This window comes from Caloenas nicobarica, chromosome 1 (assembly GCF_036013445.1).
Source record: "Caloenas nicobarica isolate bCalNic1 chromosome 1, bCalNic1.hap1, whole genome shotgun sequence".
NCBI classification, from domain to species: Eukaryota; Metazoa; Chordata; class Aves; order Columbiformes; family Columbidae; genus Caloenas; species Caloenas nicobarica.
Genome location: NC_088245.1, coordinates 67,148,555 through 67,175,527, shown reverse-complemented (window position 1 = coordinate 67,175,527; position 26,973 = coordinate 67,148,555). Strand labels below are relative to the sequence as shown.

General features: G+C 40.3%; 1 protein-coding gene across 3 annotated transcripts in view; it reads left to right on the top strand.

Moving 5' to 3' along the window:
- CACNA1C (calcium voltage-gated channel subunit alpha1 C) overlaps window positions 1-26,973 on the top strand; it is a 485,027-nt gene that overhangs the window by 37,707 nt on the left and 420,347 nt on the right. Inside the window, exon 1 of one of the 3 annotated variants that reach the window (XM_065626927.1) lies at window positions 8,787-9,007. The exons of the other annotated variants lie outside the window; for them this stretch is intronic. Within the exon in view, the coding sequence (XP_065482999.1) occupies window positions 8,959-9,007 (49 nt within the window). The 5' untranslated portion in view covers window positions 8,787-8,958. Of the gene's footprint in view, window positions 1-8,786; window positions 9,008-26,973 lie in introns of those variants that run through there. 3 annotated transcript variants of the gene reach the window in all.

Genomic DNA, 26,973 nt, shown 5'->3' with positions numbered 1-26,973 from the left:
CTTTTCAGAATAGTGTAATCTTGATTAGCTGGTGAGAAGACAACAAGTTTTCCCCTCGGTGTAAAATTATTACTATTTTAAGTTCCAGCAAAAGGTGGTCCTCCTCTAGTTCTTGGTTACTGTCTCACCCTAAACCAAAGAAGATCAAAGCTTACTTCTTGTAATGCATTTCTTTTAGATAAAACTACCTTTTTTTTTTTTTCCTTTTTCTTTCCCACTTCTGCTGTGAGTGTTAGGATCTTACCTTGGTCATTCTTGGTCTCATGGAGTTCTTGAGAGGCAACTCTTATAAACTAGTGTACACATTGATGGCATTATCAAATAACTGAACTCAACTATTTATGTTAAGGAAATACAAGTATTTCCTTCAGAACATGTGGAACTAGTAAGTATGGATTTTAGAGCTGTTTATTTGTTTCATTTTTCTTGTCTGCATGCTTAAGCAAAGATGGGAAGAAATGAAAGGGGAAACATAAATAAACTGTTGTGATTGCATGCTGGAGGGGTAGTTTAAATAACAGTATAATATTTTTCTCAGTTTCTAAAGCTACAGATTTTTTTGAGAAACTGCAAACATAATGAACATTTCTTACACTGTGTTGATTCAAAACCTGCCCTGTTGTATTATCCCCGAAATCAAATAATGCTCTCAGCTTTGCTGCCTGTCACTTCACCTATTTTACTGCTTCTGTTCCACCAAGGTTCCACAGCAGCTAAGGAAGCTTTGGAGGGCACATATTCAGGAAACCACCCATTACATATTGCTGCAAGTATTTGGAATATTCTGCAGCAGCTGTGGAGTTCACAAACACTGACAGCCACGCAATCATTTTAAAATTAAAGCTATCTGAATAACTGTTGTGTGCAAGCTCAAATCCATGCAATTGGAGTGGATTTAATTCATACAGGAACATTCAGGAACATTTCCAGGATGCCATTAATATCTCTCCAGCAAAATACACTTTGAAACACTCTGTTTCCCGCTTCCATAACTTCTGTAACACTTTATTAAAGTCCCACAAAATGAGCTTTTGGATGTCCTAGGAGAAAGATTAGTCAAGATGGAACTGTAATGAAATGCACAGTTTTAAAGTTGATGATATAAGCAATTCAATTAGGGTCTGTGCAGCATTTGCTTATAGTGTTTTGATGATGATTTTTATGAAAATAGAGCTATTCTGAGCGATCTGTTGGAACTAATTTTGTTTTAAAGGGCTGTTTACAAAGAAGGGCTTTAGATCACTTGAATGCAAGGTTTAGGTGATACTGAAATAACCGTGGACTGACTATAGCCTCTAAGCATACGATTCTGGAACCTGGAGTTGAAATCAAATATTGCTACATGTGGAAGTTGTCTTTAACTTAGCACCCATTTGAATTGAACACGAAATCATTATTTAGCTAAACATAATTACCAGTCGTTTTAACAGGAGGCAGTGGGAGAACTGCAACTTGTAGAACAGATTTTCAGGTGACATGAAATAAAGATGCTGCAGTTGAAACAGAGGCTGATTACTAGGTGAGTTGTGATTTTATGCATTTTGGAAAGAAATAATGATGAGAAAAGCCAGAAAAAACACCGCAAAGATTGCATTATAACCAGATACCCTTACTAATCAAGTTTAGTCCTTCAGTGTAGAAAGACTTATTGTTCAAAATGAGATGTTGGCATTGTGCGTAAGGCAAATTTCACAGTAACTGACTATACCAATGAATTAATCTAATCATCTTTCTTGCGCCTGATATATAAGACCATGTATTTTTTTAGACCATTTTATCTCATTAGTGATTATTGTAGATGCCCCCAAATCTGTCAGAATTCCAAATTGTTGGCTTCCTTGAGTTTATCAGTAATTTTCTGTGTTGACAAGGCAGATTTAGAAGTTCTGAGACTTGAAATGCCAAAAGAGAAGGAAGGAACTTGGTCTTATAGCACACCCCTGCATTTAATTTATTTTTCTTTTTTGAGCTCAGTTTGTGACTTTTATACTTGGACTTGGTTATACTAGGGAAACACGTTTTTCTGCATTGCCTTCTTATTTTGACTTTATGTAGTTTTCATTATTTAATAATTAGATCCACTGAGGTTTCCAAATGCCAACATACTGTAATCCTTCGAGTCACTGTAAAGTCTTCCTTACCAGTTTGCAAAATCTACTTTTTGGAGAATGTGTCTCTCAAAAAAAAAAAAATCAAAACAAAAAAAACCCAAAGTCTTTGTACTTGCCCTAAATCTCAACTTATGTGTGGTGCTTAGTTATGAACAAGATACAAACTGCATATTCCTTAGTATTTTGTAGAACTGCGTTAGAAGATTAGAACGGTAATAGTTTCTTCATCTTTGTTGTGTAAGCAGTGGCAAGTATCTAAGATACCCTCAACAGTTCGCATGATGATTTTTTTCACCACAGTGTAGGCTGATTGGATTAAAAAAATAATTTTTCATTGTAGATCTCCTTGCAGACATTATTAGGTCATGTCTTTTGTCTGACTAGTGATTTCAGGCTACTATAGCAGTAATTATTTTGCTTTTTTTTTTTTTTCTTAATTGGCAGTAGCTAATGATTAGCTGCTGAGTTTAAATGTCTTTGTATCAGTATATATCCAGTCTAGATAGGCCGCATTATTTCTTGTCAAAAATAGAAACAGTGCAACACTTTTTTTTAAGTTTGGATCTTCCCCTTAAGCTTGTATGGCAAAGTCAACAATTGACCTTTTCCCTTCTTGAGGAAAAGTGACTACTCCTGTATTGTAATTCTGCAGAGGTGTTAGAACTTCCTGACTGCACTAATTAGTTCTGTGGTCGGGTGTCTGTGATGGAGATGGCATAATGAAAACTGCCACAAGTTCTCTTCAAGCCTGATAAGCATACCTGCATTTATACCTTACTTGGGATAAATGTCTGTCTTGTTTCAGTGTGTTCAAGCATTTGTTTGCTGCTACACTTCAAATTTGTGCTTGAATTCATACAATGCTACATAGTAATCGTTAAATACTAATCACCTGTTTTCAACTAGAAATGGCGACCTCTTTCATTTCTGCAGTTGGAATTTAAAAAAGCACCACTACTACCACCTATTGAAATAGGTCACACCTGAAAGCTGAGATAGCTAGCAAGGTTTGAATAAAACCACACTTTCAGATGCCCGGGTTACTTTCTAGAAAATTCTGCAGTCTAGAAAATCAAAACCTACTTAAAGGCTATCAATTTCTTCTACTTCCTTCTCTTCTGTGTATAATGAGAGTTTATTCTAATTACTAGCTACTTTCCTACCCAGTTTTCAGTTATTTCATTCTTTCATTTTTTTCCCCTCAGATCTAATATTTTCTATTGTTTACCAATACTAGGCCTTAATATGCTTTAGTAGACCATACAAATATCTTGATAAATCTTATCATTTTCCTTCTTTTTGTGGTTGCTTGTTGACATTTGAATGTAAATATAAAAGCTAATGACTGAAATTTCAAAACCAAGTAAGTATTCCTATTAATTTCAGTGTGAAAAATACAGCTATGTTTTCCAAGTTGACTTTGAAAATCAAATTTCAAAAGTTCCTGTGGATATTGCATTCCTCCAGATTTTAAGAAATGAAATCACCTAGAAATTCTGATCATCAGCCTTCCTCTTCTCTTCCATTCCAGATTTCTTTTTCTTGAGAAAGTCTCCTGTGTTCTAGCTAGGTGATAGTTTTAAAAGGTCTGAAGTTTCCTGACCACACTTTGAATAGCTTTAGATAGGACTGTCAGTTGTTTTCATTCAAATCAAAATTAAGCAACCAAAAAAATTAATCAAATAAAGAATATTTTTACGAATCCATATTCACAGATGTGAACAGTTATTGTTTTTCAGTAACAGCTAGGAAGATCAAATGGAGAGGATGACACATTTTTAGATGATATGTAGTTCAATAGAATAAAAAATAACTTTGAGAACAATTCTACACAGAGCAGTCCCAAATTATGAGAAAAAATTGCTATAATCAATACTTGTTAAAAAAATATATATAGTAGTCATGCAACACCAGCAAATACCCAATGTTTCTATTATGCTGAGTATGGATGAATGATGCAGCATTGTCAGAAATGACAGAAGTTGTTAAGAGTATTATGTTATTCGTGCATAATGATTCTTTCAATGGACCCATGACTGATCAGGCTATCGCTTTAGGTTTGAGTACACTGAAGGAAAGAGACACTAGACAGAAACCAGAATTATTGGCATGCTTGTCTTTGAAAAAAGGAAAGTCAAAGTCTTTGTGCAAAGATTACACTGTGTTTAGATCTCATTTATTTAAATCGGTGACAAAAAACCCCCACAAACCTATAGTTTTCAGTGCAAGAAAGTGCTGATTCTGATGGGAAGCCTTCTCTGTTTGTTGACAGGGGTGCAAAACCTTAAACTTGTGGTGAAAAAAGTACCTTTCAGCAAAGTAATAAAGTGCTCTGGCACTGTTTCTCTGAGCTGGCCCTGGAAAGAATCACATTTGTATAGTGAGCCGTAATACTATTTCTAGATAAATTTGTTTCCCACTTTCGAATAACTTACCTTCTTATTTTATATTAAAATACATTATTGCCAAAATAGTGTGAACATAATATACTGCGACTAGATAGCTAGATTAGTTATGCAGTAGGCCAAATGAAAACCTTAAAACATTTGAAAAGTACTGAGACTGCTTACAAGAGCCTTTCAAATGATTTTATAAGTTTTAAAAAATAGTTCAATACAGAATTATTGTATGCTTTTGTCTGTTTTCATCCCATTACTTTCTAACCCCATCTTTAAATACAGCCTGACAGTAACTCTTCCTTTCCGAATCAAGGAGTTGTTCTCCTGTGCAACCTATTTGGGCAATTTCTGTTCTGAAGATGGATGTAGGTTCTGATACTGGATTTTGAAGAAGCTGTTGTGCTCAGTATATTCTATATATGGCTGGGTAAGGGGGAAGGAATACTACATTGTACACAGAACAAAAATTTCCTGACATGAAGAATGGACTGTTGCATGTTCACATTATGCACCCTACAAATCATCTTTGACACTTTGTAACTTTAAATAGCTGTTTCTCAGAAAACTCTGTCTTGGTGCTTTGCATGGCCCTCATTACTATTGTTCTCACAGCAATTGGAGAACAATATTTCTCTTCGTAGTATTCCTGTGGGGTAGAAAACTAGTATCTCCACTTTAGAGCTGGCTTAAGGCTGAACATACATTGGATCGTTTGTCCAATCTATAGTCATCTGCTTAGAGGAAGTCTACAAGCACAGATTCAGCCTAGTGTGAGATAACTCTTCTGTCTGATCATTGCACTGTTTACCTCTATATCTGCTGGCTGCCATATCGGGCAGGGACTAAGATCTTTCTAATTGGTTTTCTATTGAAATAATATTATTTCATAAATCTTTTAAGATATTTCACTTATATACTCCTCTTTGGGCTGCATGTGTGGGCATCTAACTCTGAAGAAGGCAAAGTGTGCTTCCCCCTTCAGAAGGCCTTAAAGCTTTTCAGAGCATCGGTCATTCAAAAGTAACAGAAAGCCTTCTAATTCACTTAGGCTGCATACTTTGCCTTCAGAGTCCTGGCCTAGAACATACCCAATCGGAGAGCTCAGGATTCAGAGGGAAGGGGTGTTGTCATCCCTGAAGTCTCCAAGCTGGTGCTTTGGAACATCAAATAAAATCCCTTCTGCATTACTTCTATGAAAAATGGAAAGAGAGAGTAAAAGGAAAGAAATAAATTTTAGGCCAGTTGAATTTTCCTGGTTTGCTTGGAGGGTAACACCTCAGGTTATTTCCTGAGGGAATTATTATTAAATGAAAATTTCAGTAATTACATTATTAAGAGAAAAAAATCTTACAAGCACCTTTATTTCAGATGCCACTCTTTACTCAACCTGTTTTCACAGACTATATCTTCTTAGTGTACTTTGACAGTACAAATGCTTTAGGGGAAAGTGCCGTGTTCATTCTTACGCCATCTTATTCTCCTTCATTAGCAAGATCTTTCCATCTAATCCTACAATTGGTTTCTTTCCACTTCTCTGTATAAAAAATTATTTGCATCAGAATTGCTGAGTAAGGAAACCTCAAGTTATAGTAGAATTTTATTTATGCTGAAGAAATTAATGCCAGCTAATATTCTTGTTTCTTGTTCTATTTTTCTTCTGTATTTGATTTTTGGTAATTGGCCCAACTTGTGGCCCACTGTGGAAGCTTGGCAGAGAGAGAGGGATAAAGAACGAAGAAAAAGATTTGTAGGTGGCAGGGACAGCTTGTGTATGTGGCTGCATATGTATGTGAGCTGGCATAAAGCAAGGCTATGTGGACGTTAACTGTTTAATACTGTATATAAATCCATAGCTAGCTGAGATTGCAACCCAGGAAGGGCAAAAGAAGTATTTACAGGTGCCCCACTGGTGTTCGACTTCCGTACAACAGTGATCAGCATGCACTTAGTTGCTTCCCCAGAGATTATGTTCATGCAAGGGTAAACCATGCAACTCTTGGTCTACCCATGGCTGGAAAGAAAATGAGTTGGCACAATCCAAAATGGCAAGGATTTGTGGTCACAAGGAGAAAAATAAAATGTATATTTACCTAACAGATGTAGGCAATGAAGGCTTTGGTGTCCAGTACTTCATAAAAAGGATGAAGAGATGATATTTATTTTTAGGAAAAAGGCAACTTGAATTAAAAATGAAAGCTAATATATTGCCATTCCACCTCTAGCTGTGATCTTGCTTGATCTGGTAAGTTAAACAGGGTAAGTGCATGTGACATTATTAGAGAAAAAGTAGGCAATAGAGGAGAGTATTTTAATTGCTCAGAGGAACTCTTCCTCTTGAGTCAGAAATAAAACTGCGTCTCTACATGCTGTCAATGGCAATATGTTGTTGGTGAACTACCCTTTGAATAGCATCTAACACAGAAGTGGTGATGATCAGTGGTTATTAGAAACCAAAATGACCTTTTTTTAGGACAAGTGCTTTGACTGCATCCAGTTTTCGGTAAGTGCTTTACATCTGTTCCAGTTTCTCTTGTGGTTCCGAGTGGATGTGTTGTTTTCTTGTTTCTTTGCCTAAAACTGTTAGGTGGTGTTGTTTTCTATTATATTTTGAGTTCCATCTGAGGGACAGCTCATTTAGAGTAGTGGGGGAAAAGTCTCAAAAAGAGATGGATATTTAATACATCCCACAGAAATCCATTTGTAGGGAAGGCACTAAATTCGTTCTAAAGCAATTCCTTTATAGGGGTATTACCAACTTTAAAATAGTCTTTTTCTTGTTGAAATGGAAAACCACTTGAAAGGAAAGATCCACTGTGTTTTAAGTTCCACAAATAGTATTGCATGCATGGGATGTTAAATGGATACTCTATTAGCATGAGGATTTACAGCCACGGTTTGCACGTAAGGACATGATGTTCTGGACATTAACCTCCATGTATGTCAGAATGGTTTAGTTTCTCAGGTTGTGGCAGTTTCTGCAGTGGTTCCTGAGGGGTGTTTTTGAACTCTGCTTCTCTTGTTTAACATGGCAGCTCAGCGAGTCCGGATGCATTTAACATGTACTGCATTCAGTTCACATTTCGTTTTAAAGAAGTAATTTTTGCTCTCTGCAGAGGCTTCAATTATAGAGGGCCAAATGACAGGCATAATTAAGGCAAGCGGTGGGATACCAGCGGAACACTTTGGTGTTTCCACCAAGGATTTTGCAAATCCTAGCTTGATTAATCTGTTTAAACATCTGTGCATCCTCTCGTCTGTACAATTTATCCCTGGGTATCTCTTTCCCTTCCGCTGCCTGCCTACCGTGCCTCTATCTGCTCGTAGCGGATCAAACGCAACCGCAGCCCGTTCTGCCGTTTCGTTAAACGCCTGCACACGATGCCGCCTGTAACGCTTCAGCAGATGAGATTGTCCTCCTTGAAATGCAGCTCACAGTCGCATTCCGTAGGGGAACCGCAGGGCAGAGCCCCACAATATTGAGAAACCGGATCGAAGCGGGGCCGGAGGACGGCGGCGCCGGCTGCCTCGGGGTGCTGGGGGCGGGCGGGCGGCGGGCGCGGCTCTCTGCCGCCGTGCCGCCCCTACTACCGTGCTGCCGTGCCACCGTAGTACCGTGCCACCCTGTCACCGTGCTGCCGTGCCGCCGTGCTGCTCCCCGGCCCGGCCCCGCCGCCGCTCCCCTCGCCTGTCCCCCCACTTCTCCAGGCAGCCGGCTCCAGCTCGCCTCCTTGACGTCATGTCTGTAGCGAGGTTTCAGCAGGCGCAGTGAACGGCAAAGGCAGCGTGCGTTCAACTTTCAGATCAAGTCCGGCGGCTCCTGAAGCCGTGCGCAGGGGGGCTGCGTGCAGCCGCCGCAGCTGGAACATCTGGAAGCGTTCAGTGTGTCTGTCTGTCGGCGAGAGGGAGAGAGCGGGGAGCGAGCGTGCTGAGGGAGGGGAGGGAGTAAGGGGCTGGGACTGTGCTCTCTTCCTCTGCAGAAACAGCTCCCTGCCAACACAACGCGCTCAGAATGGCTTTGAAGAGGAGGAGCAGCAGCGTTTGAACATCTTTTTTTTTTTTTTTTCCTCCTCCTTTTCTTACTCTGGTAGTTGGTGGACTTTAAAGGGACATTTAACCCTCAGAGCTTTGTCCTGGATGGTTTTGCATTTCGTTCTTTTTTTCTTCTTGTTCTTCTTTTTTTTTTTTTTCCCCCTCTCGTTTCCCCCCTTCCTGTTCTTTTTTTATGGTTTAACAGCCAGAGGTGCTGTGCTAAATTCTTGGAAGGGGCCCGGATGTACTGAGGATGCATTGCAATTTCACTAAAGGAGGCAGTAGTGGAAAGGATCAGTTTTTGGTGTTTGATGCAATAATGGGAATCAGGTAATAATAAAAGGGGAAATACTGCAGCTCCCTTCTTCTTTGAATTTTACCAAGCCGATTTTCGAGGGATTAATCTGGACTCGTTTTAAATGGTCAATGAAAACAAGAGGATGTACATTCCAGAAGAAAACCATCAAGGTAAGCCTGAGATTTACCTCCGAGGATCTAGCAACCATTCTCTCCCCTAGCCTTTGTCCGTCATCTCTCGGTTCAGTTCAGCCGCTGCCGCCGCTGGCACAGCCAGCGGCAGGCGGAGAGGCCGGGGGAAAGGGACAGCCTTTGACACCGCTTTCCATTCGGAGACCCCTGCAGCCCCTCGAGGAACGGGTGTTTTATAGGAAACCCTGGGCAAAGAAAAGTTACATTAAGTCGCCGTCGTTGCCTTCCGAAGCGGAGGGGCGAGGAGGGGCGGCCGGCAATGGGATGCGCGCTGTGGCCGTGGGCGAAGTGAAGGCGCGGAGCAGCCCGCTCGTCCGTGTCAGAGGAAGATTAACTCGCAGTGCGGCCGGGATTAGGCAATCTTTCCCAATTAATGTCGTCCCGGTCCTCATAACCCTCGTCTGGGTACGGCTCCCTAAAGCACTAGGAGAGAAGCCTTTTGCTTCTCGTACACTATTCTTAATCTCTCACACGAAATGGGAGGGGAAGGGGGAATTATCTATTTACATACATAGGCACGCACTGAGAGACTGAGGGACACTTGGGGATGCCTATATTAAAATTGAAGTTGGGGTTTACTTCGGGCAGCGATTTCTTGCCGAGCTCCTCTTAGAATCGCCCGCATCATGGATACCCACCCGTGCTGCTGCTCCTCGGCATTAGCAAACGTCCCCAGCTATTCCCTGTAGTAAAACTTTGTTTGTCCAAACTACAGAAACCTTCCTCCCCCGCCCAACCTCGTTCCTGAAGTTATTTTTATCCTGTTACCTGCGTGTTGTCACCCCCTCCCTTCCCCACCAGCCCCGGCTGCACACACACGTCGAGATTGCAGAGCAGACAGAGCCATTTCCTCCCCTCGGCGAGAGAGGAGCAGCGCTCCAGTGGCTGCGAGCCCCCGAGCTGCCTCTCCCTCCCCAGCAGAGACCCCCCAGCCGCCGCCAACTTCTTCCTCAGCTTCCCCCCTCGCTCCCGGCCTCGCCCTGCGGGGCAGCCTCTCCCTCCGGGGCCAACTTGCCCGCCCGCAAACGCGCCCCCGCCCGCTGTGACTGAACACCTGGTCCCGGTGCGAGAGTGCCCGGGGGCTGGTGGGGGCCCTCACCAGGCCGGTACCTCCACCCCACAGGTGAGCTCCCCAGGTGCCCTCTGCCTCTGAACCCCTTGCAGGGATGGCCAAGGATGCAGCTGGGGAGGTGTATTTAGCCCTGTGGCAGCCCGGAATGGTGGAGGGGTAGTGGGTTTCAGGAATAACACCCCGCTCCTTCTGATTTAATACAGATTAAACAGGAAAAAAAGCCACCAACCCCCCACCTCAAGCCACTCTGTTGAAATGAGGTGGGAGGGGAAAGGAAGCAGCCCCTGATCCAGAGTGCTCCTTCCAAGTGGGAGCGAGTCCAGAGCACATGCAGGTGTAATTGGGCTGCTCTTCCTGGACCAGAGCTGATAAAGTGGACGAAGAGCTCAGCCTCCATAGCAATATGCCAATGCTATGGCAACCTAAATCCAGCTCCCTCCTTATCAGCTGCAGTGATTATATAATTGGAGGAACAGTTTTGCATCTCTCTTGATGCGGATTGTCATTACTCCAGGTGAAAGAGCAACTTCTAAAGCAAACAGAAAATCAGCCAGGTGGAAGAAAGTCCTGTTCTCTGATAGCGTTCAGGCTGCCATTTATTTACAATCTATTTTTATTTTGTGCAAACAGCACCTGAAAGGTTAAATTGATCAGTAGTCAAGAAAACCTGGTGGCAAGGAGATGGGAGCAAACCAATCACAATGTGGAATGAACTAATTAAAGCAACCACAGATTCCCAGTTGCATGGTAGAGATAAAAACGATGAGGAGAATGCAAAGCTAGGTCTGTGATCCTGATCTGCTTGTCACCTATAAGCGGGAAGATTGATTTGGATAAGTCCTTACTCTTGCATCCTTCTCTGTTACTGGCATCAAGGTGAATGTTCCAGGTACTACTGATGCAAGACAAATTTTTATGCCTGTTCTTGAAATGTGAATGACATGACTAGGCCTCTGCTAGCATTTTCTTTTTGCACATGTCTGTTCTTGGTTAATCCCTTATCAGCCTACCTGAACAGCCTTATGCTGAGGAGTCTGGGCAGTAGGGGAGCCAGCATCATAGTGGTGTTCTTAAGATAAAGAAGTAAAGTATGCTCGAGGCCATTAGCTAGATTGTGAGGACTGTGGGGAAGAGGAATTGTGTTTGAAAGTGCTTTGTTGACTTCTTAACTGGTAATTTGGGTAGGTTTGTAATACTTGTTTTATGCTTTTGAATGTGACCTGGTACACTGAAAATCTTTTGCCCTGAAGTAAGAATTTCCTTATTTTTTTTTCATGTTAAAATATAAGTCTATTGGGTTTTTATTGCAGTCTCCTATTGCACAAAGAAAGGGGGGCTAATGGTATTTTTTGTTGATGCTGAGACACTTTTCAATGTTTATTTTTGCTACACAATGGGCTGTATTTTTATAACAATTAAGTATTCATTATTACCATAGAGCATACGCTTATCTAGAAAACTTAAAAAAAACACCCAACAAGAACCTAAAAGCTTTCAGAACTAACTACATCACATTTAATGCACATGTGGGACCGGGTGGAACCCTAGATGGGCATCTTTAATGCATTCCCTCATAATAATTTGAAAACTTGCTCTCATAATATAAAATGGAAAAATCAGTTTGCAAACCCATGTTTTACAGCCCTCTCCAGGGAGGGACCAGAACGAGTCAACCCGGCCTCCGGTTTTGCAAGTTTGATTGTCAGGCGTAGTTTAACCATCTAGTAAAATTGTGCTGCTTGCGATCCTGGTATTTGGCGGGATCTTTCCTGGTGAGATTTGGTGAGCAGCCAGAAAATGAAAGCAACCCAGTAGTTTTGCTGTGTTTCTCAGTTCCAGGGCTTAGGGAGGAGGGGGAGTGAGGAGGGTGAGCGGGTGGGGGTCCCGGGCGGTGCCTCTCCCAGGAGGTGGCACTACAGGGCTGCGGAGCCCCGAGGCGCTCCGGAGGGGTTTGGCAGCAGACACTTCTAGGTCTGCTGTGTCCGTCCTCTGCTTTTCAGGAGGAAAGGCCAGATATAGCACCGATAGGTACATCTCTATCCCAGAATAAAATTCATTAGGATTGTAGAGCCCTTGGTAGGTCATTTATTCAATACAGTAGTGATCCTCTGAGTGAAAAGCCATTTCTGATACCATGTCTGAACTACCCTTCCTTCAGTTCCAGGCAATGCCTTTGGGCTTTGTCCTTATTGCATATTTTGAACAGATTTCTACCTGCTGCTTGTAAAAAAGAACCCCCTCAGGTATTTGTCAACCATAATTAGGTCTTCTTGCAACCTCCTTTCCTAACCTGCACATATTCTGTTCTTGAAATCTCTCCCTGTAAGACATGCTTTTTGTAGTCCTTGTGTCTTTTGTATCTGTTAAATTAGGAACTAATTAGTATTCCTTTTATTTCTCAGAAGCCTATTGATAGTGAGAGGGTCAAGTCACAAGCACAGTCCCTGGTGCATTTTCTGACCTGAAGTGAGGGTCAAACCCACAAATATTCCCCTTAACTTTGCAGATATAAGTGCAGAGGTGATTGTGTACGCTTCACAGCTGATTTCAGTTGAAGGGTTGAAATCTGTCTCGTGCTGTGCTACAAGACAAAACCAATGGAGATATGGACTAGAATTTGCTTTAATTTTCTGCTCTATTTTCAGGATGCCGTTTGTATTTCCTGTAACTTTTGGGGACAGTGCTTTGACGTGTAGGAGAAACTGTGCTCTTTCCAGGGTGATAAAGTGATCAGATTATCAAACTAGGTCTTCATTTTTGTGTATTTGTTTTTGTGCTCTTGTTTTCCTGTAAAGGTTTGTCAGAGTAGGCATTAGTTGTGGGGCATGAATAATACTGCTAAGTGGTTTGAAACAGCTTATCTTCAGGATTTTTGGGGAAGAAAACCTGAATCACCACTCTAATGCAGCACTAACATTCCAACCCTAACTGACTTACCAATAAATGCTTGTATTTATAATCTCCTATCTCAAAGTACTTGGAACATTAAGTAAGTGTTAAGCATTTAATTCAATATAATGTGAAATAGTGAAGTAATATAAAAATATTTAATATGATGTTAAATAACAGTATTTAAAGATTCTGCATAATATGTTGCACTGTGTTTACTTGTTGTAGTTGCCAGGAGAGCCTTCAGTAAAATATTTAAGTGCTTTCAACCATTTCCTATCCTTAAAAGGAGTATTTAAGTGTCCTGCTAAAGGCATGGAATCTAAAGCATATATTTTTGAAAGATTTTCTTTGACACGATCTTCAGTCATAGAGTCCAATTAGGGCTAGGTCATCAGCATTGTTCCTGCTACTGATTCTTCCTGAAGTTTGTGAGTTTCTGCCATCCTGAGCACTTTCTTGTGAAGACCGAGCTGGTGCACTCTCTGCAACCAAGACAGCCTCGTGAACCCACTCTTGGTTGCATCTCTGTTCTGCAATCGAGTATTTTTTGGGGGTTACAACTGTGTAATTCACTGCAGCAGCTGTGACACACCCTTGCCATGTGGAATTAATTTATCGTACCGGATATTTACTTTAAATTATTTGTCCTCATCTTTTTGTTTTGTTTTCTTTCCTTAAAATACTTTAGAGAACTTGTCGGATAACTGCAATATTACCACATATGCTTAGGTTTGGCTTACTTTTGATTTTGTGGAACATGGGTCTTGACATGCTTAAACTAGGATTCATCTGAATGGCGCTCACCCTTAAATTTACTTTTTTGGGAGGGTTGATGTGTATGTGTGTGTGCAAATTGTCATCATGGTCTTTTGGCTTGTTAGGAACTGTCTTGTTTAACCCTTTCTGGGAATTAATTCAAAGAACAGAGTCACTGAAGTTTGTGAAGAGCAAATAAAATATTTCCTCTGAGCAAATATGTTTTTAAAAATTATTTTCTATCTACCAACATAACAGATGTGACTATGTGCAGTAAAAGTCTCTCTTAAATTATTGAAAACAACAAATCAGATCAATGCTGAAGAAAGCTTTTACCAGTGGCAGATATATGCTTTACAAAACATAATGTTATTAAATGGTTCAATTACCTATCTCCTTTTATTTTTAAGACTGTAGACAACACCAATATATTTTTTGAGTCATTCATTTATCTGCGACACTGTTTCTATTTAGATAGTGTGGATGAGATGAATTTGAATGAAAGAATACCAGTTAATGTTTATTACTGGATTTAAGTATCATTAATTTGAAGGAAAGAAGGCAGCATTAGGCATTCAGACATATTTTTATGACTGAATACATTTTTCTCGACATAGTTCATCTATTACATAACATAGAATTGTCACTTTTTTCTTGTAATTTTACCAATGAACTTTTTTTTTAAAGAATACCATTTTTGGACAATTTTTACTTTATTGGAGTAAAAAACACCTTTGTGTGTTTAAGCAACTTGAGGATTTTTTTTTTCCCTCATCCTTCCCATTTTTTTCTTATGGGAGAGGAAGTCATAGTCAGTCTTCCATGCAGAGAGTATGGTGATGGGCTTATGATACTTCCGCTAGAGAGCCTGTGTAGTTTCAGGTGATAGAGTGGTCCTGCTGGGAGCTCTGAAACACAGTGATGAAGTTGTATGATCACAAGAACACCTGTTGCTATTGCAAGGTTGTGGAATAAATCAGGCTGTAGTCAATAGTTTATATAAATCTTCATCTGAAAGAGTCCTTGAAATAGTTTCAGTTTCCATGGATGGGACATAACGATGAGAGTAATATAAACTTCATTAAGAACTTGGGAGTGATTCAGGGTAACCCTCTTGCAACTGCAAGAGTCACAGGTGTCTCTGTACTGTGTACAGAGATTTCCTTTACAAAAGCTGAATTTCTCCAAGGAACCTAAATATAACATTAATAAATTTTATTGTTTGGATTATTTAAATTGATAGTTCAATAGGGGTGGGGAAAAAAAGAAAAGATTAATATATGTATCATAGAAGGTGACAGAAGATTTGATGGCATCATTTTGTCTTTATGTTGTCATAGTGGCAGTTGTCCAGATACCACGGTGAATTATTGTGATATATAAGACGAGAGATTATTAGCACGGTTTATCCTCAAGAGAATCTTAGATTGAGGGCAACCCAATGATGAGGGCTTTGAAGCTGGTCTGCTCTGTGTGTTGCCTTCCCAGGTATCTCTCCCAGAAAGTGTAGTTTGGGGAGACACTGCTCTCACTGGTACGCATTTCACTGCAAAGAATTGTATTTCTAAGGAGCGGGGATTCAATAAAATCATAATGTAGGATGGAAGGGACCTGCAGAGGCCAAGTAGCTCAACACTCCTGCTCAAAATGGGTCTAATTAGATGAGATTGCTCAGGGCCACGTCCAGTCAAATCTTGCATGTCTCTGAGGACAGAGCTTTCACAAACTCACTGAACAACCTGTTTCAGTATTTAACTACCCTCATGGTAACAAACAAACAGAAAAACTCAACACATTTTTCCTAGTGTCTACTCTGTATATTTAAATCTGTATATTTTAAGATGGAGAGCTAATTTACATATGTCAGCCAATAGCTAAACTACAACCATGTTTCTGTGTTTAATCAGACAGAGGGTTTTCATGTGTTGAAACTCTGAGATAGAAGACTTGAGGGACTTTTGCCTCAATGCATCACACCAGTTTCAGAGTATGGGGCGTGCTTTTTTTTTTGGTTTTGTTTTGTGTGTGTTGGTTTTTTTTTTAAATTTTATAATAGTTTATAGGTGAGGTCAGACAGCCTTGGAGTCTGCATTGCTCTGATAGACACACTGAGTTTGTAAGTGGGTTGTTTTTCGGCACTGTGCTAGAATAGCTTTCATGCAGAATTGTGGCTAGAGGCAGAGACTGGCATGTATAGTGATGAGGTAGTAGAAATCTATGAATAGTTCACTTTAACGTTCCTACACATGTTAAGATATCAGGTCAATAGATGAACCTTGCTGTAATTTACAAACGTTTGGCTGAATCTAATTACTTACTGTTGGTGTGTGTGTATATATATATACCCCCACGCATACAATTGCAATGGAAGTGATGACTATAGGACTTGAATCCATCCTGACTTCAATTTAGATTCCTTTTTCCCTACTGACTAAAGACAATTGAGATAACTTAATGGATGTTCTATGGGATCTCAGAAGCTTACATAGGAATGCTAAGGCTATATGTATTCGTAGGGGATGCAATTTTCTTTTTTTTCTGTGTGTGTGTGTGTGTTTTTAGTCCTAGTTCTAAATTTCAGTGACTGTTTTAGCAGGCAAAACATTTAGAATCCATTAAAAGAGACCAGCAAGTTGAATCTCCTTCAACAGCTGGAAGGAGTTATCAGAGTACCACTTAAAGCCTTGTCCGTGGGGGAGAGGGGAAAGAAAAGGTTATTTAATCTGGGACCTGTAAAGCGATAAAAGAAATCCATGAGATTCATCAGCCTCCTGAGATGGGCACCAACAAACTTAGGACAGGAAGGAGTTAGGGAGGGAAAACTTGCTTCTTTGCTAAAAGGCAGAAGATTGAAATAAAGTAATTCTTAAGGGTGACTGGAGACTTAATGGTTTTCAAACCAGACCTAGAAATGAGACAAAAATCTGGCTAATCCCATGGGAACTCTTTGCATCTTGTACATAAATCTTAAAAGTTAAGTGTTTTAAGGAAAATGTTGTCCGAGATCCATCTGCTGTTAAAGGGTGCTTTATCATATGTTTAAAATGTGCCTCTCTAAATGGTATTGTTATTTATCTGCAATTTTTGGGTTTTTCAGCTCATGATGTGGAAGATGGTTGCCTTTGGGTATTTTGGAAAAAACAATTAAATATGACTGAACATGACATTACAATTACAAAGTAAATATGCTCTAATTGAGTAATTAACTCAACATTTCTTCCTAAAGGCATTGTAGGAATGAATTCATGTTACTGATCAGATTTCAGATTCTTTATTACAAAGGAGAAGAAAAAGACTTCCATTCTACAATATGGCTGTCTAGATGTAAGACTACTTAAGATACTTGTTTTTTAAAATTCAATACGTATTTTCAATATATCGGGTGTTCCTCTAACACTTTTTGTCAGATGAAATAACCTCTTAAATATACAAAGAGAGTACCTGTGCCTTTTTGCTTGCAAGTCAGTCCCACTCTGTTAGGTACCAGCTATGTTCTGCTTCGTGCATTATAACAATAATTCTGAAATTGAAACCTGTATGATACAGCTGTTAGTAGTAGTTTATGAATTTTTAGATACAGAAACACTACAAGGGACTGTGTGAAGCAATGGAATCCAGGTGAATTCAGGAATTAAAATGGATGTTTGAAGACAGTGGAAAAATGAATTATTGTACTTAAATACACTACATTGTGTATTTATCTTAAAATTTATGTTGAAGTCTGATACAGATTGATAACTCTCAGGGAGTTGAAAGTTGACTGATATGCAATGCCAAACGTTGCTGTGTTTTCTATCTTGCAGCTTTCATATAGTTCAGACCCTATGTGTAAATATTAGAAATTTCGATTTAGTTAAGTATCAAGGCATCTGATTTCCTTGGGATAAATTTAGCATATTGACAGCAAACTTAGCAGATTAAACCAGGTAAGCCCAAGTGTCATTAAGCAAACAGAGGAAATCCATACTATTCATTACTTTCTCAAGTTTTAAACAGACTCATGTGTAGAGAGGAAAGTTCACCTGCATGCTGAAATTCCCATATGGTGGGTAAATTGTGTATTGTTGATTTATAAATTGTATAGATGCTCAGTGTTTTCAGGTGTAATTTAAATTTGAATTGGTGTCTTTAGAGAGAATTAGAATGCATTCATGGAGTGCAAATTGAAAGTGATCACGTATAATTGTGGTTTGAATGGAATTTTTGTATGACTGTATTCCGGAGCAACAGGTAGGAGTGGACTATAAAAATTTTATGTCGCTTTCACCTAAATGAAAATTTTAAGTGAAAAAAGCAGAGATTTACAAATGTCAGTTAGATTTGGTGCAGGCAGCATCAAAATTGAATTCTTAAATCAGTAAATGGCCTGAGTGATATAACTCCAATATCTTTAGTATGTCAGATTCTCACTAGCTTTGGCTCAATTGCACAAATTCTGTGAGTGTGAAATGTTTGTTAGCAGGTGTTTGGGATGTGGTAATCCCATACAGAGCAGTACACTCTGCTGAGCTCTGAAACACTTTTCTCTCCAGTTTTCTTTGAAGAGACTAGTTTGTTATTTTTTTAAATGTAATGGAGCTTATTGTTTAAATCAGAAATGGGGGAATCCCAAATTCCTGGTAATTTCGTGAGGGACTATGTTGAAGTTTAATTCTTATATTTTTGTGTGTGTGTTATTTATTTCATTAGGCTATGACCAAAATAGTTATAGTTTAATTTTGGATTTGAAAATAAATGCAATGGTGAAGTAGTGACTGGAATAAACAGAGTATCTCTTGTCAATTTGGCCATTATAGTGAAAGTCAGAAATAAAAGTACAGAGTGAAAGATTAGGATGAGCATGGCTTGAAGGCTTTTATCTGCTTTAAGGCAAAGGGTGTTAAGAAAGATCATAAGAGATGAAATCTTGTGTCCTAATTATCATGCAGTGACAAAAGCTGTTATGCATGCCGGGAAGTCAGTAAAAAAATAACTAGAGGTACTTGGTACTGGGAGTTCCTAAAACAGCTTCTAAAGTGTTATAAAATAAAGAAAAAGTCAGATATCAAGTTTAAGATAATTAGAGCATGGAGCTCTACAGGTGCTTGGCAGAATCTCCAGAGAAGTATTTTAGCATATGGTCAAACTCTAGAAAGGATCGCATCTTAAAATACGAATAATTCAACAAAACACTTAAAAAAAAATGCTGATAATGCAACTTCCATTAACAGTATGCTTAGACATCTTCTTAAATGCTTTTAATTTGCAGTGTGAGTTACACAACTTAGAGTATTTCTGTCAATAGATATTTATTTGACTAGACCATACATCCTGTTGCCTTAATGCAAAGGTTATACTGAAATAAGTTTTCATTTGAATCTTATGCTATAGATGGATCAGCAGCTTTCTATTTTTCTAGAACTTAAGATTCTTGTTGAGAACCTTGCAGTTATCTTGCTTTGCCTTAGTTTTGCTCTTATTTCACCAGAACACCTTTTTCCTTTATTTTGGGGAATGCCTTTTGAGATTTTGTCTGGTGTATTTTTTAAGGTGGTTTCTCATGGAGAACATGAGTGCATAGAATACAAAGCTGAGTTTGAGTGAATGTTGTTAAGGATGTTGGCATGAATGCTATGGAACAGAGAATGCATTATTTACAAGAAATATGGATGGGGCAACCCTATGTGGAGTCAATTCTACAAATATCAGAGGGGAGGAAATTTTTCCTTATAGCATCTCTGAGTGATATTTTGATAATTCAAAAGGAATGTGATGTAGGCTCATCCAGATGGCTTAATATATTGGTGAATTTTACTACTTATCTCCCTATGTCAGTGTTGAAATACTATTTAAAAAAAACTATTTAAAGATAGAATTACTGTAGAAGATGGAAAGCCCCACTTGTCATCTTGGGATTTAAACCTCTAGTTCATGTAGCTAGTTGTTTTAGTAACAGCAATAGAAAGTACCTAAACCTAATTCTGCAGATACTAAACACTGAGAGATTTGACAGATTGTCAGGTGCTATTTGGGAGATTAATGTAAAGACTAAAGTACAGAAATTTAGAGGATCAGACTGTATTAATTTATTTCTGTGTTACAATGTAGACTTCAGAAAGTCTGTCATACCTCCACAAAGGCTATATTTTTCCTTTTCGAAGGTTGGCAAATGAATGTTTTCTGTGAAGTTATCTACCTATGTTCTTATATATTTACATGGTCATGATCCCCCTAGTACGAACATCTCCCAGTGTTAAATGCTTTAATGCTCTTCCCAACGTGCTAGGTCAATAGGCTTGTAAAATTAATTTTCTTTTTCTCCATTAACTATGTTGTGAGTGTGTTATGTGAAGATATTACTTTGGGAGGTTCAGGCAAAGAAATTAATAAGACCTTTAATTCTAATGAGGTGAGTGTTATGAAATGGTATGTAGCTACTGGTGTTCTCAAGCCTGTAACAGACACTGACATGGCAATATTGGGTTGCTCGATCCATCTATCTGGGTGTAAGCCAGGGAGAGCAACCTCTGCCCTCGTCCTCCTGACTGCACAAGCAGGTTTGAGTCTTGTGATATGGTCAGAACAACAGGTTGGTTTGTTGTTGTGGTCCAGCTGTGGTGATCAAGTGCAGGGCTCCCGATGGGTACCTCCATACAACTGTTGCCCCATGATTTTCGCTGTACCTTTTCAGTCCTTCTGACTCTCATTTTCTCTGCCTTTGTGCCTCCCTTCTCTGGCCAGTCTTCTCCAAAATAAACAACCCACTCTTAGCGTCCTGGTTTTCTTAAAAACAAGTCTCTCTTTTAGTGAATTTCCCTGTCGGCTAAAGTTGTCTTATTAACTGCAGTTTTTCTGAAAAGCTAGATACATGTTTTGGTAGACAAAGCAATGGTATGCAAGGTTGCTGGACTGATAAGGGTGGATGTACATCCCGCAAGAGGGGCAATGAGAAGTAGTGAACTGAAACTGACCAACTAAGTATTCCATCCCATTCACGTGATACTTCATATGAAAGTGGGAGATCATGAGGATCGCGTCCCTTTTTCCTTACGGCCGACACTAGGAGAGGACCTTGCGTGTTGTCCCTGTGAACTGAGGCCTAGTGACAGACTGAATCCAGCTCCGGTTGGCTGCAGAGTCCAGTCCAGGACTTCGGGTGCCGGCCCTACACCTGCCGGAGCAGTTGCCAGGACTTTCAAGATTGGTTTTGTATATTTTGTATTATTTTCTCTATTTTTATTAGTAGCATTAGTAAAACACTTCTAATTTTTCCAACTCTCTTCTCTTGGTCCTTCTTTCCCTCTCAGTTGCCTGCCCTTAGTGGGAAGGGGGGAGAGGGAGGGGGCAAAGGGGGAGAGGGCCGGAGAGGGGGTTAACAGTACATCTGCCACGATTTTATTGTCACCCTGCAATCAAACCTCAACATCTAGTCACATTTTTCCCCACTAGTCCCAGCTTTTCTACATCCATACTCAAATTTGGCATTTCTGATACTAGTACTTGGTAATCCTGGCCTTATTTGTCATTACTGACACAGTTACCTGGGCGCTGTTGGCCTTGCCATACTCCACAACAGGACTCCAGTACTTCCCTTCAGCTAAATGCAAAGTTTGCTCATCTCTGACTCAACTCCTGTCTAACCATGTGTGAGATCTGGCCAGTCCTCACAATGCTACCCGTAACTCTTGTCAGCTGCTCACTCTGTCATGTCTGGTAATTTCACATGTCGTATCCAGTGGTTTTCCATGTCCAGTTCAGTTACCCGGGCCAGGACTGAGTCATCTGCCTGCAGCCCTAATACCGAGTGTTCTGAATAATCTTAACTTCGACAAGTGACTCCTGTGTACTAATAAGTAAAGAGGATTCCCTTCTGTGTACTTGCACTCTTTCCCTGGTGATCAGCAGTTTTATAGTTCAGAGATGTAATGGTCATTGAAGGAGATCCATATCTTGGGTAACTGGAAAGAAATTATCAGACAGTTTGGTCAGAGATCCACAGGTTTATGAGGAATAAGTGCTGAGAACTTGGTATGAATTTTGGACCAGATACTTATCATCAGCATGTGTGTGGTCTCACTCTGGATGTCAGTTGTAGAGATAGTGCACTTCTCTTGAATGTAGGAGTTGCCATGATCAAATGTTAACCTGATAGAAAAGGGGACTGCTGTCTGGTGTCTTTCTGGGGACTGTGCATGGTAGCGTGTAGTGTGCACACAGTGTACTCGGTGCTAATGGATAAGAGGAATTATGCCTCTTTTCCTCCCATCTCTACACACACTTCTCAGTAGACACCACTGAAGCTTGAATAGCAATCTAACTATACAGGCAATACTGGTTTTATCTGCCACCTTTCTAGTGTGTGTGCCGTGAAACATTTTTATTTTTGTTTTCAAATAGCTGGAAAAAATTGTCTACACTCTGGAACCATTAGAATGTCTCTGAGATGTCTGCAATTGCACTATGCCTACACAGTTGTGGAGATATATAGATATAGATATAGATATAGAGGTGTATATAGATATAGATAGATATAGATATAGATATAGATATATATAGGCAGCAGTATAATTTGCTTAGTGGACCAGAATGAATAAGTGACTATGATTGGAAGGGATCTAGCTGTGTTATGAAAGATTTGGAAAGAAATACAATAGTATTCAATAAGAGAGAAATGGTCTATGTTTTCAGGTTGTCATTCTTCATATAATAAAACTCATAATTTGGTATAGATTTCATTTTACCTCTCTGTAGGTGTTTAAATTGTCTAGTTGGACCTAATTGTCTAGGGTCCATGTGTAGTCAGTGGAGAGGAAGGCAACCATGGCCATGAAACATTATAGACATCTAAAATAAGTGGGATGGACTGCTTTTTTGAGGTACTTATCTGTGCCTTGACTATATAGAGAAGGCTCTGAAGACTAAGTTAGACTAAATGTCAGATTTTAGATTGCTAGAACTAATGAAATGAATTCCATGTTCTGCACATGTGTTGAACTCTAATTTTGGTTGTCAGAAACAAAAAGGTAGTATGAAGAAAGGAGTTATGTGCCTATAATAGATTTTAATAAGTCACCTCTTTAAGGTGACTTGTGTGAATGCAAATACGTTAAATGGATAGTTCCTGCCTGAATGCATGCCATTAAATAAAATAAATTGTTAAAGAAAAGCGTGACAAGAAAAACAATATAGACGGGAAAAATCCATTGGAAATTCAGGGGGGCTGCTACTTGAATAATATCACTGTCTCTATCTGGAGTGAGAACAATTCATTTTTCCCAAGACAATGTTTAGGAGTCACAAATATTGTGAATGCAAAATAGGTAGCCTCAGGAAGGAGATGGGGCTTTCCAGGCAGTGTCAGCGGGGGATGACAAGCATGCCAGAAGACACAACATCAGAGAAACCATGCTGTAATCACTTCAGTCAGCTTCTTGTAGCTAGCGAGTGTGGTTAGCCAGGCTGGCTGGAATGTACAAAATTTACAAGGAAAGATTAACAGTTAGGTAATGTAGAGACAGTTCTCTGCATTAACTCTGTGTGTTTTGTGCTTGTGGATGAACAAATACAACATGCCTAATTTTGAAAGCGCCAGAACAATTGCAAAATGGTACAGTAACAGGGTCCTAAAGAGAAGATAAACTGAGGTGCCAAGTTCATTTGGTCTCGTCAACTTGGCAACTTTGTCCAACTTTGGACATGTTGGCAAACAGGCTCTGCCTGCCAGAGCCTGGAGTACCAGGTGGAGTGTGCTGGGTCTTTGAATTTCAACCAGAGGGAGAGCTGTTGTCCCTTCAGGATGCAGCTAGAGGAGGAATAGAAAGGTATGACATTCTGGTGACATCAGGAAAGAAGGTTAACCTGTGTTGGCAGGACAAGTTTTATCATGCTAAATGAAGTGTGGCACACACAATTTCTTTATATCTTTATAATACTACATAATCTCAAAGTATGTGTGTCTTTTCAAAATTTGTTCCTCTCACTGCCACAAGCAGGAATACAAAGTCTTTATGTATCATCCTATTTATGTCTTCAGAGTGTCATTTCCCAGAATTTATACAGAATCGCAGAATGATTGGAGTTGGAAGGGACCTCTGGAGATCATCTAGTCCAACCCATTTGCTAAAGCAGGTTCACCCAGAGCAGATCACACAGGAATGTGTCCAGGCAGGGTTTGAATATCTCCAGAGAAGAAGATTCCACAACCTCTCTGGGCAGCCTGTTCCAGGGCTCTGGCACCCTCAGAGTAAAGAAGTTTCTCCTCACGTTCAGATGGAACGTCCTGTGTTTCAGTCTGTGCCCATTGACCCTCATCCTATCATTGAGGACCACTGAAAAGAGTCTGGTCCCATCCTCTTGACACCCATCCTTGAGATATTTATAAGCATAAATAAGATCCCCTCTCAGCCTTCTCTTCTCCAGGCTGAACAGATCCAGCTCTTTGTCTTTCCTCATAAGAAAGATGTTCCAGATCCTTAATCATCTTTGTAGCCCTCCACTGGACTCCCTCCAGTAATTCCCTGTCCTTCTTAAACTGGAGAGCCTAAAACTGGATGCAGTACTCCAGATGCGGCCTCATCAGGGCAGAGTAGAGGGGGAAGAGAACCTCCCTTGACCTGCTGGTCACACTTTTTCTAATGTACCCCAGGATACTGTTGGCCTTCTTGGCCACAAGGGCACATCGCTGGCTCATGGTGAACCTGTTGTCTACCAGGACGCCCAGGTCCTTTCTCTGCAGTGCTGCTTTCCAGCAGGTCAAGCCCTAATCTGTACTGCTGTCTGGGGTTATTTCTCCCCAAGTGCAGGACCCTACACTTGCCCTTGTTGAAGAGGGCACCTGGACTCTGTCATGCTGCCCTTTGCATAAGCTATATAGTGACTGAACACCTGCTGTGCCCTGGAAGAAAGGCTGTGCTGTGGCAGCTAAGATATGTGAAGCAACTCTTGTACAACAGCTTCCTGAAGAGCATCAATGAGAAATTCTCCTCAGAGAAATTGTCATCTGTGAAGGGGTAGACCACTTTAAAGCAATACCCTTCTTTTGAGGTGCTGATAAAATAATTGAACTTTTTGAACTCAAATTTGAAAATTGAATTTTGAAAATAGGAAGTTAGGGGAATTTTTGCTGAAAATAACAATTTTTAAAATGTAGCATTTCCTATCACTGGATTCCAGCTTAAACTTTCTATAGAAATCACAAATATCTGCTATGCCTCTATGAGAAGCTATTCTGTAATTTTGCATAGGGTTGTCTATGATGCTATCTGTCATCATTTCACCATTTGCTTTTGAATGCTCTTTTACTGCCTGTGCCTGGTAATGATACAATGACTCAAAACTTGAGACAAGAGAATGTTTCAGGAAATGTATAGATTTAAGTGGGAGTAGTTTACTTAAAATAACATAACTGTTTTTGTAACATTACTTTTCTGATTAAGCCATTGTGCTGCAAATAGTTTGAAATAGGGGCAACGATGGGGATCCCCAGTCTATGTGTGAAAATGTTGCATTTATCCCACCATGGGCCTCAATATGTTGCATGTTGCAGAGAAATTTCCCATTGATGTATTTTAAAAATCATAATAGCTTTGTCTTTCTTACCGTCCTTGGGCTGTCTGCGCATAACAGACTTTTGAAGGCATCTGCCAAGCTGAAGAATGTTGCTCAGTGGTTTCTGCATCCTTCTGTTTGAGCCCCAACAGGGTCATTAGCAAAATACCTAGGCCTGACCTGGAGAGACAAAGTGGAGGTCACCCCTGAGATTTCAAGGTTAAGTTTTCCAGTGGTTAGGCCTCCTCATTGTTAGCAACGTGTACCTTATTAAACATCTGAGTTTGCTTAGTTACATCTACAAAATATTTAATCTCATAAGGGTTTTTCCAGTTAAATTAAAGAGTCATGTGGTGTCGAATCTTTCACATGCTCATGCTGATAAATTCTGATCAATTTTTTTTTAACCATCTCTTGTATAAGACTAAATGATTCAGATTTATTTAGTCTCACAATGTAAGGTATTATCCCACTCTACATTTTCTGGTACATCCTTTTCTGTGTTCTTTAAACAATTTTATTATTCTTTTTAGGATTCTAGAACTGGGGCCTGCAATGTTGCATTCCATAGTAATGCTCTGTACAGCCACATTACCTTGACATTTAGGCTCACATGTAGATTTAAACTCCTTGAGGATCATATTGTCTGTTAGTTCACTCTGACCTTCAGATCTGGTCAACTGCCTCTCAAAACAAAGCAGCTCAGTCATGGAAAAGGAGTTAACTTGCAAAGGATCATAGAATCATTTCATTTGGAAGAGACCATCAAGATCATTGAGTCCAACCATAACCCAACTCCAGCACTAAACCATGTCCCTAAAAACCTCATCTACATGTCTTATAAACACCTCCAGGGGTGGTGACTCAACCGCTTCCCTGGGCAGCCTGTTCCAGTGCTTGACAATCCTTCCAGTGAGGAAATGTATCCTAATATCCAATCTAAACCTCCCCTGGTGCAACTTGAGGCCATTTCCTCATGTCCTATCACTTGCTACTTGGGAGAAGAGACCAACACCCTCCATACTACAGCCTCCTTTCAGGTAGTTGTAGACAGCGATAAGGTCTCCCCTCAGTCTCCTTTCCTTCAGGCTAAACAGCCCTAGATCCCTCAGTCACTCCTCATAAGTCTTGTTCTCTAGACCCTTCACCAGCTTTGTTGCCTTTCTCTGCACTCTCTCCAGCACCTCAATGTCTTTCCTGTAGTGAGGGACCCAAAACTGAACACAGGATTAAAGGTGGGGCCTCAGCTGTGCCAAGTACAGGGGGACAATCACTTCCCTGGTCCTGGTGGCCACACTACTCTTGATGCATGCCAGGATGCTGTTGGCCTTTTTGGCCACCTGGGCACACTGCCGGCTTGTGTTCAGCTGGCTATTGATCAACAGCCCCAGGTCCTTTTCTGCCAGGCAGCTTTCCAGCCACTCTTCCCTGAGCCTGTAGCGCTGCCTGGGATTGTTGTGACCCAAGTGCAGGACCCAGCACTTGGCCTTGTTGAACCTCATACAATTGGCCTCAGCACATTGATCCATCTGGTCCAGATCCTTCTGTATGGCCTTCCTACCCTCCAGCAGGTCAACATTCCCACCCAATTTGGTGTCATCTGCAAACTTACTGAGGGTGCATGCAATCTCCTTGTCCTGATCATTGATAAAGAGATTAAACAGACCTGGCCCAAATACTGAGCCCTGGGGAACACCAC